Raw genomic sequence first — 19,049 nt, forward strand, 5'->3', positions numbered from 1 at the left:
GAGGTAAGAAAATCAATCGCCTAAGCCCAGGAGTTGAAGGTTGCTGTGAGCTGTGACGCCATGGCCCTCTACCAATAAAGTGAGGGCAATAAAGTGAGACTCTTTCTTTTTTTTTTTTGGCCGGGGCTGGGTTTGAACCCGCCACCTCCGGCATATGGGACCGGCGCCCTACCCGCTGAGCCACAGGCGCCGCCCAAGACTCTTTCTCTTAAAAAAAGAATAGATGGGCGGCGCCTGTGGCTCAAGGAGTAGGGCGCTGGTCCCATATGCCGGAGGTGTCAGGTTCAAACCTAGCCCCGGCCAAAAACCAAAAAAAAAAAAAAAAGAATAGAGGCTGCTACCAATAATAGGTAAATGTACTTGTTCAACTTACATACAAATTCAGCTTAAGAACAACCTACAAGGGCGGCGCCTGTGGCTCAGTCAGTAAGGTGCCGGCCCCATATACCGAGGGTGGTGGGTTCAAACCCGGCCCCGGCCAAACTGCAACCAAAAAATAGCCGGGCGTTGTGGCGGGCGCCTGTAGTCCCAGCTACTCGGGAGGCTAAGGCAAGAGAAATCGCTTAAGCCCAGGAGTTGGAGGTTGCTGTGAGCTGTGTGATGCCATGGCACTCTACCAAGGGCCATAAAGTGAGACTCTGTCTCTACAAAGAAAAAAAGAACAACCTACAAAACCTGTATTGTTGGTAAATAGGGACTGCTCCAAGGTCAACTTTAGAAATGCTAATCAGAAAGCTTGGGATGTCCTCCTTTGGGGTGTTTTGCTGTTTTTGCTTTAATGGATTATTTAGATAATGTGTTCAGGAGTGAAAAAGTTTTGTGTGTATAAGTATATATTACTATTAACGTGAATTAACAAGCTTGGACAGTGATCATGAATTTTTTTTTTTTTTTTTTTTTTTTTTGGCCGGGGCTGGGTTTGAACCCACCACCTCCGGCATATGGGACCAGCGCCCTACTCCTTGAGCTACAGGCGCCACCCAGTGATCATGAATTTTGTCAGAGATAAAGGTGAGAAATCAAGTGTGACCCTATCTCTACTAAAAAATAGAAAAATTAATTGGGCACTGTGGTAGGTGCCTGTCAGTCCCAGCTACTCAGAAGGCTGAGGCAGGAGAATCATTTGAATCCAAGAGTTTGAGGTTGCTGTGAGCTAGGCTGAAGCCTCAGCGTTCTAGCCTGGGGCAAAAATGAAAGACTGTATCTCAAAATAATAATATACTTGATTTCTCACCTTTATCTCTCCCCAAAGCCTGGCTAAATCCAGTATATTAGAGGCTAGAGTTAAGGTTAAACTAGCCTCTTATCCATTGATTAATAGAGAGGAAAGGCGGGTAGGGAGGGCTTCGTGCAAGGCTAAAAAGGTGCTTCATAATAGTTGATCCCCCTTTGAAGTGAGTGAGTATGTGTGTTCATTACTGACAAGTGCAGGACATCCTCAAACCTATATATAATTTTGACTTTTTTGATGGTTTAGATCAGGGCCAGTAAACTTGTATAGGGTCAGCTGGTAAATATTAGGCTCTGCAGGCCACAAATATCTCAGTTTCACATCTTTTTTTTTTTTTTAATCGGCCTTTTAAAAAAATGCAGAAATAGGGCGGCGCCTGTGGCTCAAAGGGCAGCCCTGTATGCTGGAGATGGTGGGTTCAAACCCAGCCCTGGTCAAAAACTGCAAAAAAAAAAAGCAGAAATAATCATTTGCTGCCTACGCTATGGTTTAGATAATTTAAGTATTTTTCCTCCTTTTTTTTTTTTTTTTTTTTTTTTGCCAAGAGTCTCAAGCTGTCACCTAACAGTGCTATGGCGTCATCATAGCTCACAGTAACCTCAAGCAATCCTCTTGCCTCAGTTTTTCTATTTTTAGTAGAGACATTGTGTTGCTTTTTCTAGGCTGGTCTTGAACTTGTGAGATCAAGCAATCCACCTGCCTCGGCCTCCCAGAGTGCTAGGATTACAGGCATGAGCCACCATACCCTTCCGTTCCTTTTTGTTGAAACAAATTCTTCCTGTCACACAGGTTAGAGTGCAGTGGTATGATCATAGCTCACTGTATTCCTGGACTCAAGTGATTGTTCCACAGCAGTCTCCCAAGTAACGTAGCTAGGACTACAGACACTTGCCACCAGTCCTGGATAATTTATTTTTTATTTTTTGTAGAATCGACATCTTGGTATGTGAACTTAAAGGCTTTGGCTACCCTCAAGCAACACATCCTCCTGTGTTGGTCTTCCAAAGTCTTGGAATTACAGGCAGGTGCCACAATGCTGGGCTTTGTTGTAGTATTAATTTGTTAAGGCTGCCATAGCATAGACAGGGTGGCTTAAATTATTTTCTCACGATTTTGTGAGGCTGGAAATACCAGTCACCATGATTAGATTCTCCTGAGACCTCCCTCCTGGTTTGTAGTTAGCTGTCCTCTTCTATCTTCCCTGCATTCTGAACTCCTTTTATGAAGACTCTAGTGATAATAGGGTCTTTATATGGCCTTATTAAAGCCCTACCCTAAAACTTCATTTTCACCTAATGACCTTTTTGATTTTTTTTTTTTTTTTTTGAGACAGAGTCTCAAGCTGTTGCCCTGGGTATGGTGCTGTGGCATCATAGCTCACAGCAACCTCAAACTCTTGGGCTTAAGTGATTCTCTTGCCTCAGCCTCCAAAGTAGTTGGAGCCTGCCATAATGCCTAGCTATTTTTTGCTGCAGGTGTTACTGTGTAGCAGGCTCGGGCCAGGTTCTAACCCACCAACCTCAGTGTATGTGGCCAGTGCCCTAACCCCTGAGCTACTGGCGCTGAGCCACTAAAGGCTCTTAATACACAATGTCTTTATGTTAAACACAAGGTAAACATTACTAAGTGTCTTCACATTATATGGCTACAAAAGCATATGGTAGAATGTGCTAAAATTGTCATATGCAAATCTAATTGCATGATACTCACTATTCATTATAACCTTTTTTCTTTTTTTTAAAGAGTCTCACTATGTTGCCCTTGGTAGAGTGCATGGCATCATAACTCACAGCAACCTCCAGCTCTTGAGCTTAGGTGATTCTCTTGCCTCAGCCTCCAGAGTAGCTGGAACTACAGGTGCCCGCCACAATGCCTGGCTATTTTTTTGTTGCAGTTTGGCCAGGGCCAGGTTTGAACCCACTACCCTTGGTATGTGGGGCCAGTATCCTACTCACTGAGCCACAGGCACCACCCCCATTATAACCTTTTTTTGTTTGTTTTTGAGACATAGTCTTCACACTTGCCTGAAGTGTAGTGACATCAACATAGCTCTGTGTAACTTCAAATTCATAGGCTTAAGCAATTCTGCTGAGGCCTCCCTAGTATCTGGGACTATAGGCGTGCACCACCATGCCCTGCTGAATTTTTTTGCACTTGTGAACTCAAGCAAGCCATCCACCTTGGCTTCCCAGAGTGCTAGCATTATGGGCGTGAGCCACCCCACCTAGCCTGAATTTTTTCTTTCCTTACATTTTTTGAAAGTTTCTCACTTTGTGGCCCCCAGTAGAGTGCTGTGGTGTCATAGCTCATAGCAACCTCAGACTTTTGGGCTCAAGCAATTCTCTTGTCTCAGCCACCCAAGTAGCTGGGACTATAGGTGCCCACCACAGTGCCCAGCTATTTTTAAAGGTGGGGTCTCGCTCTAGCTCAGGCAATCTGCTACCTTAGCCTCCCAGAGTGCTGGTATCACAGGCGCGAGCCACCTGTGCTGGGCTTTGTTTGTTTGACACAGTCTCACTTTGACTCCTTTGGTAGAGTGCCTTGGTGTCATAACTCACAGTAACCTCAAACACCGGGCTTAAGCGAGTCTCTTGCCTCAGCCTCCCAAGTAGCTGGGATTACACGTGTGAACCACCGTGTCCAGCCCTTATTTTTTATTTTTATAGAGATTGGGGTGTTGCTGTTGCTCAGACTGGTCTCAAAACTTATGACCTGAAGCAGCCTTCCTGACTCAGCCTTCTAGAGTGCTAAGATTATAGCCACTTTGCCCACCCTGGATTAATTATTTTTAACTTCACTGTGTAGTTTTTCCAAAAACAAAAAGTAGAATACCATAAGGAATTCTCATACACATTACTTACCTTCAGCCATTATGAGGATAGAGTCGTTTTGTTTTTCTAACTCCCCCCCCCCCTTTTTTGAGACAGAGTCTTACTTTGTTGCCTTTAGTAAAGTTCTATGGCATCATAGCTCTACTCTTCCCTTAGCCTCCCCCAGTAACTGGAACTACAAGCCCCCACCAAAATGCCCAGCTAGTTTTTTCTATTTTTAATAGAGATGGGGGTTTCACCCTGGCTCAAGATGGTATCTTAACTCCTGACCTCAAGCAATCCACCTGCCTCAGTCTTCCAGAGTGCTAGAATTTCAGGCATGAGTCACCACACCGGCCTTTTCTTTTCTTTTTTTTTTCCCAGAGTGTCTGTCGCCTTGGGTACAGTGCCATGGCATCAGTAGCTCACAACAGCCTCAAACACTTGCGTTCAAGAGATCCGCTTGCTTTAGTCTCCAGAGTAACTGGGACTACAGGCATGGGCCATGATGCCTGGCTAGTTTTACCATTTTTTGTAGAGACAGAATCTCACTCTTGTTCAGGCTGACCTCAAGCAATCCACCTGCCTTGGCCTCCCACAGTGCTAGGATTACAGGCATTAGCCATTCACACATTATTCAAAATAAGAAACATCTACAGTCTGGCTACCTCTATGGCAATGAATACTGTTTACCAAAGCAACAATTTCTGAAATTCAGAGTAAATGATCTTTGGACTCATAGCCAGATTTCGTGCACTGTTGGTATTGCAGTCTTCATCTTTTTCTTTCTTTTTTTAGAGACAGAATTTCACTTCGTTGCCCTCAGTAGGGTGCTGTGGCGTCACAGCTCACAGCAGCCTCCAGCTCTTGGACTTAGGCGATTCTCTTGCCTCAGCCTCCCGAGTAGCTGGGACTACAGGCGCCTGCCACAAAACCTAGCTATTTTTTTGTTGCAGTTTGGCTGGGGCCGGGTTTGAACCCACCACCCTCAGTATATGGGGACGGCACCCTACTCACTGAGCCACAGGTGCCACCCGCAGTCTTTAATTTCTTATACCTAGCAAAACTAAAAATAATTCCTGAGTCATCTAATACCCTAGCCGTATCCATATCCATATCTTCACAGTTGTTTCAGTAATCTCTTTGTTTACTTTAAAACCACGATGTAAATCAGGTTCACAAATTACACTTAATTTAACATGTCTCAGGTCTCTTAATCCAGAGCAGTTCACTTTTGTCATGTCATTAATTTGTTAAACCATGACTATGGTCGTTTTTCATTTACTGATGCTAAGTTCTTCAACTACTCGTCTAATCATTGGTTTTGGTTTTGGTTTTTTTGTTTTGGTCAGGGGTGGATTTGAACCTGCCACCTCCAGCATATGGGGCTGGCACCCTACGCCTTTGAGCCATAGGTGCCACCCCTCATCTAATCATTGTTAATGGTATCATCCACTCATGGTCACTGCCAAATATATTTAAGAGTTGCAAAATGGCCTTTTTTTCCCCTTTCCTTTTATGATGAAGCTAGTGTTTTGTAAAGAAGTTTCCTCCAGGGTGGCACCTGTGGCTCAATGGAGTAGGGCACCGGCCCCATATACTGGAGGTGGCAGGTTCAAGTCCAGCCCCAGCCAAACACTGCCAAAAAAAAAAAAAAGTAATAAAAACTGGTGTACAGAGGGGGAAAAAATATCAAAAAAAAAAAAGTTTCCTCCAAGAACTGGTACTATTCAGTTTTCATGAATAAAGGTTCATAAAGAGAAGGAAGGAAAAATGCCTAATTGTTACACCAACAGTTTGTAAAGAATTGGTGTCTAGCATTTTCTGGTGATAACCCCAGCCCAACTAATTTTGGAGGTGGGTGGATTATGGACATTAGTCACTTCACCTGGCCTAGTTTTAATTTTCTGTTTTAAGTTTGCAAATATTATCAATTAAAGGCAGAACCTGTTAACCACATAATGAAAATACTGTTTTTATAAGAAAATGAGCTAGACATAATGTGTGGCCTATTCATTAAAATTCCTAAATTGTTTGTTCTTAGATACTTTAAACATGCTAACTTTAGAAGTTGTGTTTCCCTAGTCCATAGAAATTTGGTAAGAATTTTTTTCAAAGGTGTTTGTTTGTTTTTGCAGTTTTTGGCCGGGGCTGGGTTTGAACCCGCCACCTGCAGTATATGGGGCTGGTGCCCTACTCCTTTGAGCCATAGGCGCCACCCCTCAAAGGTTTTTAAAATCTTCAGCAAGGATAAGAACCTGCCAGTAGATTTTACTCTTGCTGATTTGCTACTTAAACTTCAGAAATGGTCATGTTTTTTAACCAATTTCAGATCTATCATGATTAGTCAAGTTTAACAGTTGAGTAAAAATGTTGATGGCTCGGTACTTGTGACTCAAGCGGCTAAGGTGCCAGCCACATACACCAGAGCTGGCGGGTTCAAATCCAGCCCGGGCCCTCCAAACAACAATGATGGCTGCAACCAAAAAATAGCTGGGCGTTGTGGCGGGCACCTGTAGTCCCAGCTACTTGGGAGGCAGAGACAGGAGAATCGTGTGAGCCCAGGAATTGGAGATTGCTGTGAACTGTGATGCCAAGGCACTCTACCCAAGGTGACAGCTTGAGGCTGTCTCAAAAAAACAAAAACAAAAAATGTTTATGGGTAGTTGGCTGCAACTTCCTATTTATAGGACTTAAGTGCTACTCTTTAGGGTAGGGAATTTCAGAACTTGGAAATAAAACAGTTTCTCAGTTGAATTGTTTGAGGGGTAGCATTTGAATATACATTTTTTTTTTTTTTTTAAGAGACAGCCTCACTATGTTGCCATTGGTAGAGTTGCCTTACAGCAACCTCCGACTCTTGCCTCTTGCCTCTTGCCTCAGCCTCCGGAGTAGCTGGGACTACAGGCACCCGGCTATTTTTTGGTTGTTGTCATTGTTGTTTGAAATAGTTTTGGATTTATGTAAGAATTGCAAAAAGTGGGCGGCGCCTGTGGCTCAGTGAGTAAGGCGCCGGCCCCATATGCCGAGGGTGGTGGGTTCAAACCCAGCCCCGGCCAAACTGCAACCAAAAAAAAAAAAAATAGCCGGGCGTTGTGGCAGGCGCCTGTAGTCCCAGCTGCTCGGGAGGCTGAGGCAAGAGAATCGCGTGAGCCCAAGAGTTAGAGGTTGCTGTGAGCCATGTGACGCCACGGCACTCTACCGAGGGCGGTACAGTGAGACTCTGTCTCTACAAAAAAAAAAAAAAAAGAATTGCAAAAAGTACAAAGGGTATTTGTATGCCAAATAGCTTTTAATGATCAAAGCAATATGTATTTGTTTTTAAAAAGTAATTGAGCTATAAAGTGAGACTCTGTCTCTACCAAAAAAGAATAATAATGAAAAAGATAAAAAGTTACTGAGACAAGACACGGTGGCTCACATCTGTAATCCTAGTACCGGGAGCCAAGACGAGTGGATTGCTGGAGCTCACAAGTTGAGACCAGCCTGAACAAGAGCCAGACCCCCATCTCTACTAAAAATAGAAGAACTGAGTCAAGAGGATCACTTGTACCCAAGAGTTGGAGGTTGGTGTGAGCTATGAGGACGCTGTGGCACTCCACCCAGGGCTGACAGCTTAAGACTATCGCAAAAATAAATAAATAGTAATTGAAACAGATTATAGTAAGGTGTGGTTCTACCTCTTATTCTAGGTCATTCTTCAGAGGAAAATACTATTAATTTTGTATGTGAATTTGAATTTTGATCCATATGCAAACATTTGTCTAAAGATTACAAAGAAACGTGTTTACCACAATCCTTGCCTATGTTAATTTACTGTATTTGAATGTATTTGCTTCTAATGGTTTGTCAGGCATGTTTTAAGACATTTTTAATAGATGGGTAGACCTCTTGTAGCTGACAGTATGAAGCAGACAGGAGCAGATGAACAATATTAAGGAAAAAGCAACGACTTGTGTTTAGTATATACTGATACAGATAGAAAGTTAAAGATGGGGTTGTATAGAAACTTAATTCTGGCCGGGCGCAGTGCTCACTCCTGTAATCCTAGCACTTTGGAGCCTGAGCAAAAGTGAGACCCCATCTCTAAAAATAGCCGGATCTTGTGGCAGACGCTTATAGTCCCAGCTACTCAGAAGGCTGAGGCAAGAGAATCACTTGAGCCCAAGACTTTGAGGTTGCTGTGAGCTATGACGCCACAGCACACTACCAGGGGCAACAAAGTGAGACTCTTGTCTCAAAAAAAAGAAAGAAACTTAATTCTTTAATGTTAATTCTTTAGAATCATGAAAATTTGTTAAGATTTATTAGCTCCCCAACAAAAGTTGCTTCATACAGTTAGAAATAAGCTGCCAATGGAAACAATTTTTGAAGACACTATATTTATAATTACCACATTATAAATAGAGATGAAGAATTCTATAAATTATAATTTTAGGGGCAGGATTCTAAAGGAGTAACAAGTTTTTTTTTAATGGTCTCTTACAAAAGGTTTAATTTTAGCTTAATGTATTGCATTCGGTGTAAATCTAAACAGAACATCTCTGTGTTTCATTGGCCAAAAAAAGGGCCATGTGCAAAGAAAAATATTAATCAATTTTATACATAGTGATTTAGAATTTAAAGGTGTGGCTTTATACTCACATGTAATCTTTATTATGACCATATTAACTATTGAGACAAATATTTTAAAGTTACTAATAGTTTATGTTCTCAAAAAAAATTACTAAAGAAGCTATTATGTAGTTAGTGTGTAAAATTGTAGTAAACTGTCTTCAGTTAATCAGTGCTATAATGGAGTAGAGAAATACATGCTAAATTTTGGACATTACATAAAATATTCAGTCAATGAATTCCAATTTGACTTTGTGGTATTTTATATCTTTGTAGGCAGCCTGCTTCTGCAAAGTGGTACGATAGAAGGGACTATGTCTTCGTTGAATTTTGTGTTGAAGACAGTAAAGATGTTAATGTAAATTTTGAAAAATCCAAACTTACATTCAGGTAAATTACCATTTTATATCATTGCATAGGCAGTTTATTTCGACAACTGACTTAGGCTTGCATGTTTTGTGTTTTGTTTTTTCACTTAAATTATTACTGATCTTTCTGACTCTGAAAGGCTTAATTTAATCTTTTTTTTTTTATGCAGTTGTCTTGGAGGAAGTGATAATTTTAAACATTTAAATGAAATTGATCTTTTTCACTGTATTGATCCCAATGTAAGTAGTCCTGGTGCTTTAACCCTAATTTAAATTGGGAGGAAATGAATATATACTTCAAGTGTTCTTTTTAGCAGTAAGCACTAATTCTTTTTAATGGTTGAGAGGCTGACAAGGTGCTTCTGCAATGTTTTTTCCCCTTTCAAAATACTTCTCTGCATACTCTCTTTGTTCATGATATCTATTTAGACTCATGGCAGTATTCCTGAAGATTGTCTTCTCTAACATTAGAATCTTTTACACCATTCACTGGTTGCACTTTTTGTCCCAAAGTGCTAGGATTACAAGCATGAGCCACCATGCCCAGCTGGTTGTACTATTTTTAATTAAAAATTTAAAGGTTTTGGGGCAGCGCTTGTGGTTCAGTGAGTAGGGTGCTGGCAGCATATACCAAGGGTGGCGAGTTCAAACCCAGCCCCGGCCAAACTGCAACAATAACAACAACAAAATGTTTTTAAGTTTTGGCTTGGCGTCTGTAGCACACCAGCCACATAACACCCAGGCTGGCCCAGCCTGAGCCAGCTAAACAACAATAACCGCAACAACAAAAACAATACCTGGGCGTTGTCTCAAAAAATAAATAAAAATAAATATTTAAAGGTTTTCTCTTTACATGTACGGGGAAAAAATGAGGGTTAAACTTAACTTTTGGGTGTGTATGCTGTGGTTTTTTTGTTGTTTTCTTATTTTGCAGTTGGATAGTTTGAAATTTTTGGTAGTCCAAAGGCATTTTTCTTTTGGAATCTAGAGAAACCATAGGGAAAGAAATGAAAGGAGAGATGAAAAATGACAAGCTACTTGCTAGCATACAGTGTGATACTGGAAGTTATCCTTCTAAATGACATGATATATGTGATGGTGCTTTTGTTTTTAGGATTCCAAGCATAAAAGAACGGACAGGTCAATTTTATGTTGTTTACGAAAAGGAGAATCTGGCCAATCTTGGCCAAGGTTAACAAAAGAAAGGGCAAAGGTAAGTTTCATTTTCTTTTTTTTAGGGTAATAGTTTAAATAATAAAAGATACTTGTTAAGTATAAGGAATACACTATAATGTTTTTGTTTCGTGGGTAAGTATAAAGGCTTTTGTGTTTTTTTGGAGACAGAGTCTCATTTTGTCACCCTCAGTAGAGTGCGATGGTGTTATAGCTCACAGCAACCTCAAAATCTTGGACTCAAGCTATTCTCTTGCCCCAGCCTCTAGAGTAGCTGGGACTATAGGCACCAGCCACATCACCTGGCAATTTTTAGAGATGGGGTCTTGCTCTGGCTCAGGCTGGTCTCAAACCCGTGACCTGAATCTACTCACCCTCCCAGAGTGCTAGGATTACAAGTGTGAGTCACCGCACCCAGCCTTTTTTGTCCCCTTAACTACTTTTAACTTAAATTATTCAAATATTTGGAGAATAGTTCCTACCAATAATTTTTTGTTTAATAGGTAAGTTTAATAATTTTGAAAAAAATTTCATAAGACTTTAAACCATACTGAATTTGATTTCACAGTCATTTTGCTATTAGTTTATTTGTGTGGGGGGAGGTGTGCGTATGGGCACTAGTAACATGCTCTGCCACTGTATATGAACTCATGGTTCAAAAAAATGTAGTCTTGCTGGATGCACGGGTGCCTGCCTACCAATATTCCTAGCTACTTGAAGCTGGAGCAGTGCTTGAGCTCAGGGGTTTTGGGCCTGCCATGTGCTATGGTAATTGGCGTTTGGACTAAGTTTGATACTGCCCTTTTAAGAGAGGGGGACTCCACAGTTTGCTTAAGGGGGGATGAAGTAGCCCAGGCCAGAAATAGAACAGGTCAAAACTCCCTTTCCGATCATTAGTGAGATTGCACCTGTAAATTGTTACTACCTTGCTGCCTGAGCAATACAGTGAGATATGTACCTTTTTTTTTTTTTTTTTAATATTTTGCGACAGTCTCACTCTATCATCCTGGTTAGAGTACTGTGGTGTCATCATAGCTCACAGCAACCTCAGTCTTGTGCACTCAAGAGATCCTCTCAGCCTCCTAATTACCTGGGACTACTACAGGCGAGTGCCATAAGACCCAGCTAGTTTTTCTATTTCTTGGTAGAGACAGGGGTCTCCCTGTTGTTTGGGCTTGTCTTAAACTCCTGATCTCAAACAATCCTTGCCCTCCCAAAGTGCTAAGATTATAGGCACAAATCCCTGCCCCCAGCCAAGAAATGTGTACCTTAAAAAGAAAAAAAAGTCTTTTAAGTTGCATGCCAAGTACAAATTTGCCTAATCGTAGAGTGGTATTTGTATTGATCTATAGCTTAATTGGCTTAGTGTGGACTTCAATAATTGGAAGGACTGGGAAGATGATTCAGATGAAGACATGTCTAATTTTGATCGTTTCTCTGAGGTAAGTTCTTTAAATGCATCCCTTTCCCCCATGTACATGTTCTGTATTGTCAATTCAATTTGATTTTAAGCACCTAGTGGTCTTTGTGATAATATTATTTTATTTTTATTTATTTGGAGACAGTAGCCCTTGGTAGAGTGCTATGGCGTCATAGTTCACAGCAACCTCAAACTCCTAGGCTCAAGTGATTCTCTTGCTTCAGCCTCCCAAGTAGCTGGGACTACAGGTGCCCACCACAACTCCCCGGCTTTTTTTTTTTTTTTTTTTTTTTTTATTGAGACAGCCTCAAGCTGTCCTGCGTAGAGTGCTATGACATCACAGCTCCCAGCAACCTTCAACTACTGGGCTCAAGCAATTCTCCTGCCTCCGCCTCCCAAGTTGCTGGGACTACAGGCGCCTGCCACAACACCCAGCTATTTTTTGGTTGCAGCCGTCATTGTTTGGTGGGCCCAGGCTGTATTTGAACCCGCCAGCTCAGGTATATATGGCTGGCAGCTTAGCCACTTGAGCCACAGGCGCCAAGCCATTTTATTTTATTTTTTTAATTTTTTTGTAGAGACAGAGTCTCACTGTATTGTCCTCAGGTAGAGTGCCATGGCGTCACATGGCTCACAGCAACGCCCGGTTATTTTTTTGTTACAGTTTGGCCGGGGCTGGGTTTGAACCCGCCACCCTCGGCATATGGGTCCGGCGCCCTTCTCACTGAGCCACAGGCGCCATCCCATTTTATTTTATTTTATTTATTTATTTTTTTTGTAGAGACAGAGTCTCACTTTATGGCCCTCGGTAGTGTGCCATGGCCTCACACAGCTCACAGCAACCTCCAACTCCTGGGCTTAAGCGATTCTCTTGCCTCAGCCTCCCGAGTAGCTGGGACTACAGGCGCCTGCCACAACGCCCGGCTATTTTTTTTTGGTTGCAGTTCAGCCGGGGCTGGGTTTGAACCCGCCACCCTCAGTTTATGGGGCCGGCGCCTTACCGACTGAGCCACAGGCGCCACCCCATTTTATTTTATTTTTAAGACCATTTTTTAGCCGGGCATTGTGACGGGCTCCTGTAGGCTGAGGCAAGAGAATCGCCTAAGCCCAGGAGTTGGAGCCGAGGGTGGTAAAGTGAGACTCTCTTTTAAAAAAAAAAAATTTTTTTTTTTGTGGTATCATCAAGTAAGTTCTTAACAGTAGTAATTTAATACTAAAGTTGACCCTCTTTTACAACTTTTTAAATTAAACTTTAATGTTAGGTTTTAAAGTTAGTGTAACCAGGAGAGAATTAACTGTGCAGTTGATGAGTCCAACAAAGCTAGTTTTATTTCAGCATTGAAACAGATTTTGCAGTAATTGGCTTCCATTCGAGAGCCGTGTAATACATATAAACTTTCAAATGCGCAAATCATGGTGAGAAATTCATCCTGAGGTATGCATGGAGAAGAGTTTGATCAAGCCTATTTTCTAAGGTATCACCCAAATGTATTTTGCTATGGCCATGGATAAAATGATTGATTTCCCTATAGACAGGGTAGATGTACTAGAATAAATGTACTGGAATAAACCTAGGTAGAAAGGAGAACATTAGGTGGTAAGCTGACTATATACTCAGAAATGCAATTCTCATTGCCATTTCAAAATTTTAATTAACTAGACTATTTGTATTTCATCTTTTAGAACTAAAAGAAGTTTACAGTTTCATTTATGCAACTATTTGGTTAACATGGGTGGCGCCTGTGGCTCAGTGAGTAGGGCACCGGCCCCATATGCTGAGGGTGGCAGGTTCAAACTCCGGCCAAACCGTAACAAAAAAATAGCCGGGCGTTGTGGCAGGCGCCTGTAGTCCCAGCTGCTCAGGAGACTGAGGCAAGAGAATCATGTAAGCCCAAGAGTTAGAGGTTGGTATGAGCCTTGTGACCTCATGGCACTCTACCCGAGGGCAGTACAGTGAGACTCTATCTCTACAAAAAAAATTTTTTTGGTTAACATCTCACATGGCTTTGGCACCTTGACTTTAGTGGATAGGGTGGATACTGTATTTGTGTGATTCTTCTCAACTGTCCTATTTCTTTAGCTGTAATGACTGATGCCCCCATTTACTTTGCTCTATACAAGTTATAGCTTCATAATACTACTTTTTATTTTGCTATCTTTATTGCTCTGTTTTTGTTTTACCTCTTGAATACCTCTATTGTATCCTCAGCACCTAGCTTGGCATCGTTGAAGCATTTTTCCTGTTCAAAGAAACTCCACAGAAATACTATTTTATTATTATTTTTTTTATATAAAGACAGTCGCACTCTGTCTCCCTAGGTAGAGTACAGTGGCGTCATAGCATAGCTCACAGCAACCTAAACTCCTGGGCTGAAGGGATCCTCTTGCTTCAACCTCCTGAATAGCTGGGAGTGCAGACACCCACCATAATGCCCAGCTTAGTTTTTCTAGTATTTTCAGTAGAGATGGAGTCTTACATTTGCTAAGACTAGTTGGGAACTCCCAAGCTCAGGCCATCCACCCACCTTGGCCTCCCAGAGTGCTTTTTTGTTTGTTTGTTTGTTTTGTTTTGTTTAATTGAGATAAGAGCACCTAACATGAGTTCTACTCTCTTAGTGCATTTTTTAGTACATGGTACAGTATTACTAAACTATATGCACAGTACTGTACAGCACAACCAACTCTGGAACTATTCATTTTGTATGTATAACTGGAACTTGTACTTGTTAGAACAGCAGCAACTCCCTATTTCCCCCTCTCTCACCCCCGTCCCTAGCTCCTTGCAACTGCCATTCGATTATTTTAGATACATAGTGGAATTTTGCAGTATTTGTCCTTTGGCTCATTTCACTTAATATCCTCCAAGTTCATCCGTATTGTTGCATGAGGCAATATTCTTTTTTAAGGCTGAATAATGTTACATTCATTTTAAGGCTGAACACATTCCACTTGTTACCTATTTAACTCTTTTTCCAATTCTGAAATCTGGGTAATCATATTTTAGTCCCTCTGCATCAAATGATAGTTGTTCAGTCTGATTATTTGCATCTCTTCAAATAATATGCTGCTTTTATGATTGTAAACAACTATGCCGTTTCACCATAGTCTTAGGGGAAAAAAATAAAGACTGTAAACAAATAAAGATGAGAAATTAGCACTTCATGTAAGTATGCTCTATTGTTGATCCCAGATTATTGTAAGTATTCAAAGGTATTTGCCACAGTGTGTACCTCTTATAAGAATTATGCTTATTTGTTGTTTTTAACTTCAGAGTTACTGTTGTTCAGCCTTCAGTTTTCAGGCCTTTTATGTAAGCAAAATCAGCCTGGGGGGGGGGTCTTTATTTTAAATCACTTACTGCTTATTCACATTATTTAAAAGCACAGTGAGTATACCATAGCACACATGGCACCTAGCTTAAGACACAAAGTTTTACAATCACAGATGAAATCCATTCTTTTCCTTAGCTACCAGAGGTAATCACTATTCAGAATTGCGATTTTAATTTCTCTGCGGTACATAGGTGTCTTGGTGGGTGAATTTTAATGACTTCACTTTTCTTTAGAGAAAACTTAGTCTTAACTTTCCTACAGGTTTTCAGGAATTTGTTTAATTACCTATATTTACCTTTTCCAGAAGTGAAGGTGCTTCAGTTTATTTTGCATTTTTCATTTGTGGAAATCTGTGACAGACTTAAGGTTTATTCTGGAGCGTGCAACCTAATAATTAGGGCCTAATTTAACATCATTTTTAAAACTAATTTTTACACTTCAAATAGATGATGAACAACATGGGTGGTGATGAGGATGTAGATTTACCAGAAGTAGATGGAGCAGATGATGTAAGTCTATAAATTCTTTTTTTCTGTTTATTTTAATAGTAAGAAACGATGTATTTATTAGGTTGTTTTATATAGATTGGAGATTGCTGGGGTTTTTTGCCACTTGTTTTTTCTAAAAAATATAAGGAAAAGCAATTTTTAAAATGTGCCCATTTTTGAGGGATGGATACCTACTAGGGAACTGGTGTTCCCATGGACCATTCCTAAAGGGACCAGATTTCAAAGGAATCATTGCATAGAGACATATACCTATTCAATTAAAGTTAGTTTAGAGCTTATTTTGATTAAGCTAAATAGGTTTTATAGCAGGATTGGTCAGAGTAATAAACAGGTGAAACATTGCAAGTCTTTAAGAAGAGGAGAATATACTAAACCATTTTCTCAACACTCCCCGCCCCCCTTTCTGGCATCCCGTTACCATCTCCCAGAAAGTTACTTTTAAAGCAGTTTGGGAAATATTTAGAGTAACAGCTAGGATCAGAGTTTATTGTCTTCTGTTAGTCCATTGGTCTTCAGAGTGAATCATTTTTTCCTCTTTTGAATACCGAGCAAGAAGACGACAATTTAGGCATGGATTCAAAGGGTGGGCTAGTTTCTTATCAAAAGGTACACAACAGTTCTTCCAGGAGGATAGATCCTCGGCTGTACATCCATTCACTTTAAGTAAACCTGGTTTTAACTCTGATAATTAAATTCCTAGGCTTGGTATAACCATATACCTTTGCTGCATTAGTCAAAAATACAGTGCTTCAGCTTTTTAAGGTAAACTGTTCAGTTAGCAGAGGAATGTTTCATCAGCTTGATAACTTTTTTTTTATTTCCCCTTCTGCAGGATTCACAAGACAGTGATGATGAAAGTAAGTGTATGTAAAAAGTATGTTTACACAGTGATGTTTCACATCAATTACCAAACTCTATAATATATAATAGAGATGTATTAACTTGTTGACAATTCTTGGAAGAAAAGTTCTTTATGGCCTCCAGTAACCAAAGCGTAAATGTGAATGATTTGATATAGTCAGACAACCAACCAGTTAATTCATTAGAAAACTGTTTGTTTATATTTTTGGCTGCTTTTCCTATATGAATTGATAAATTATTCCCTTGTTTTTCATACTAACGTTTTTAAAATCTTTTCAGAAATGCCAGATCTGGAGTAAGAAATGTTGTCATCACCCGGATTTTGAGAAAGACAAATAACTTCTCTGCAAGATTTCATAATTGAGACAATTCCTGAGTTGATAGCTCTAAAGGCAGATGCTGTATTTGCCTCCTTTAACCCATTTTTCAACCTGTTTGTTTTTTAAAGGCTTCTTTAAGGGTTGATATGTACCATTGTATGGGGCAATTTTAATCAGCTAAGGCAATAACCTTATGCATGAACATTTCCCAGACTTCATGAAGCTGTTGAGGTCCTAGGCAATTGATACAGCAGTTGTGATAAATAAAAACGTTTCACCTAAGTCTCCTTTTCTTCATAACATAGATACTGACATGATAGGAAGTTTTCAGCTTAGGGAAAGGTAACTATAGATTTTTAGAACATGGACTTAAAAGTGGCCAAAACAACTTGGCTGACACCTTAAACTGGTAACCTGCTTTTCCTCTGGTTTATCCTTCAGGATTGTTCCACTAAAGTTTATTTTTAAAAAAAATTTACTTCACATTATTGTATGTTAAGTGATCACTTGTCAGTGTTCCAGATGTATCTTAGCAAAACTAGCGAATGCCCTAACTTAGATGGTTTTTGAAGCCTATACATTTGGTATTGTTTGGCCCTTAAGCTTTTACATCTTTTAGCATGGAGGACAAAGAAAGCTGTACATTGTTGCTTGAGAATCTGTACATTTAGACCAGATTTGTATTTGCACTGTCAGTATGGCAAATGAGTGAGAAAATGTTAATACACTATTGGATTTTTTATTTCTTTTCTTTTTTTATTCAGCTTATACCAAGGGCTGAAAACCTCAATTTATGTTCATGACAGTGGGGATTTTTTTAAATGTCTACATACTTTCTAATAAACTGTTGGAAGACTCCTTACTCCTTGGGTGTCCTTTGAAGTGTCTGGCTTACTGTAATTCCATGTACTCACCATTGACTGGAGTTTTTATTTTTATCTGAGGAATTTGGGATTATTCCTCTGTTTGAAAAAGAGGCTTGTGTAATGTCACAGGGAACTTTCTTAAAGTGGATCTGTAATAGAAAATTGTAGATACACTTTGCAGCAGTTGGAAAGAAAGTGTTGTGATTTGATTGAAATAAACTAAATGTGTTGTCCTCCTAAATCTTTGAGCTTCGGCATTTTGGCAGTTTTCATTCTCTAATAGTTTGTGTGTTTGTCAGCATAGATAATGTTTGTGTTTCAGCATTTCTTTATGTCAGATATTCCAAACCTATGTTAAAGTTCTGGGGGCTACAAAGGTTATCACCTTCAGGTGATTCTTGTGCTTAGGAACAGCACAGGCTAAGGATGGGGGGCAAACAAATTTGATGGGGAGTACAGTAATAGATATAGATATTATATGTTGGGGATTTAAAAGGAAAACATTTTTCCTTCTCGTTACGTGTATGGCTTTGTTCAGAAAGACAGTCAAAATCTTTTATTTATTTATTTTTACACAATTGGGAAACCTTCTTCCAAGGGCTGTGAGTCCTGGAACATTTGGCATCCTATTAAACACTGTACTATAGGGCAGCGCCTGTGGCTCAAAGGGATAGGGCGCCAGTCCCATATGCTGGAGGTGGTGGGTTCAAACCCAGCCTCAGCCAAAAACCATACACACACACACAAAAAAAAACGCCGTACTATAGCTTGTATGGCTTTGGCTCTGGCCCTGTTAAGGGAATTTAATTTTCTCAACATCTTAGCTAATAGTAATTACTTCTCTGGAGCACTAGTACTAAAGGCACCATCATGACTGATGTGTAGTTTCTAGCCTTAGGGGAGAAATGTTACCCAAAAAGCTCTTGTATTATTTCACTCTGGGGGGGGGGGGGGTTGATTCATTGGCTTTCTGCCAACCTATTGAACTATGTGTGGCATTAAGGAAACAAAGGTTTGGGGCAGTGCCTATGGCTCAGTGGGTAGGGCACCAGCCCCACTCAAACCAACGAAAAAGTAGCCCAGTGTTGTGGCGGGCGCCTGTAGTGCCAGCTATTTGGGAGGCTGAAGCAAGAGAATCGCCTAAGCCCAGGAGTTAGAGGTTGCTGGGAGCTGTGTGATGGCCACGACACTCTACCCAGGGCGACAAAATGAAACTTGTCTCAACAAAGGAAACAAAGCTTGGTGGACTTCTGGTTCCTCCTGTTTCCTATGATAACAGTTTTAAAACTTTTGTGCTCATAGCCGGGCGTTGTGGCGGGTGCCTGTAGTCCCAGCTGCTCGGGAGGCTGAGGCAAGAGAATCGCTTCAGCCCAAGAGTTAGAGGTTGCTGTGAGCCGTGTGATGCCACGGCACTCTACCCAAGGGCGGTACAGTGAGACTGTCTCTACAAAAAAAAAAAAACCTTTGTGCTCAAATAGAACAGGATTTTAAAGATCCACTGTAACCTCAATTCTCATTGTCATATTGACCCTTGAATAACACAAG

At 40.6% G+C, this 19,049-nt stretch overlaps 1 protein-coding gene across 2 annotated transcripts in view; it reads left to right on the top strand.

Annotated features, from left to right (window-relative positions):
• PTGES3 (prostaglandin E synthase 3) overlaps positions 1-17,745 on the top strand; it is a 29,694-nt gene extending 11,949 nt beyond the window's left edge. The window contains exons 2-8 of one of the 2 annotated variants that reach the window (XM_053557596.1): positions 8,932-9,045; positions 9,194-9,263; positions 10,138-10,236; positions 11,549-11,638; positions 15,395-15,457; positions 16,290-16,314; positions 16,598-17,745. In XM_053557596.1, the coding sequence (XP_053413571.1) occupies positions 8,932-9,045; positions 9,194-9,263; positions 10,138-10,236; positions 11,549-11,638; positions 15,395-15,457; positions 16,290-16,314; positions 16,598-16,617 (481 nt within the window). In that variant the 3' untranslated portion in view covers positions 16,618-17,745. The remainder of the gene's footprint in view (positions 1-8,931; positions 9,046-9,193; positions 9,264-10,137; positions 10,237-11,548; positions 11,639-15,394; positions 15,458-16,289; positions 16,315-16,597) is intronic. The other variant, XM_053557598.1, reaches the window with a different exon arrangement.
• Positions 17,746-19,049: the final 1,304 nt, after the last annotated feature.

The sequence above is a fragment of the Nycticebus coucang genome, chromosome 12 (genome assembly GCF_027406575.1).
Source record: "Nycticebus coucang isolate mNycCou1 chromosome 12, mNycCou1.pri, whole genome shotgun sequence".
NCBI lineage: Eukaryota > Metazoa > Chordata > Mammalia > Primates > Lorisidae > Nycticebus > Nycticebus coucang.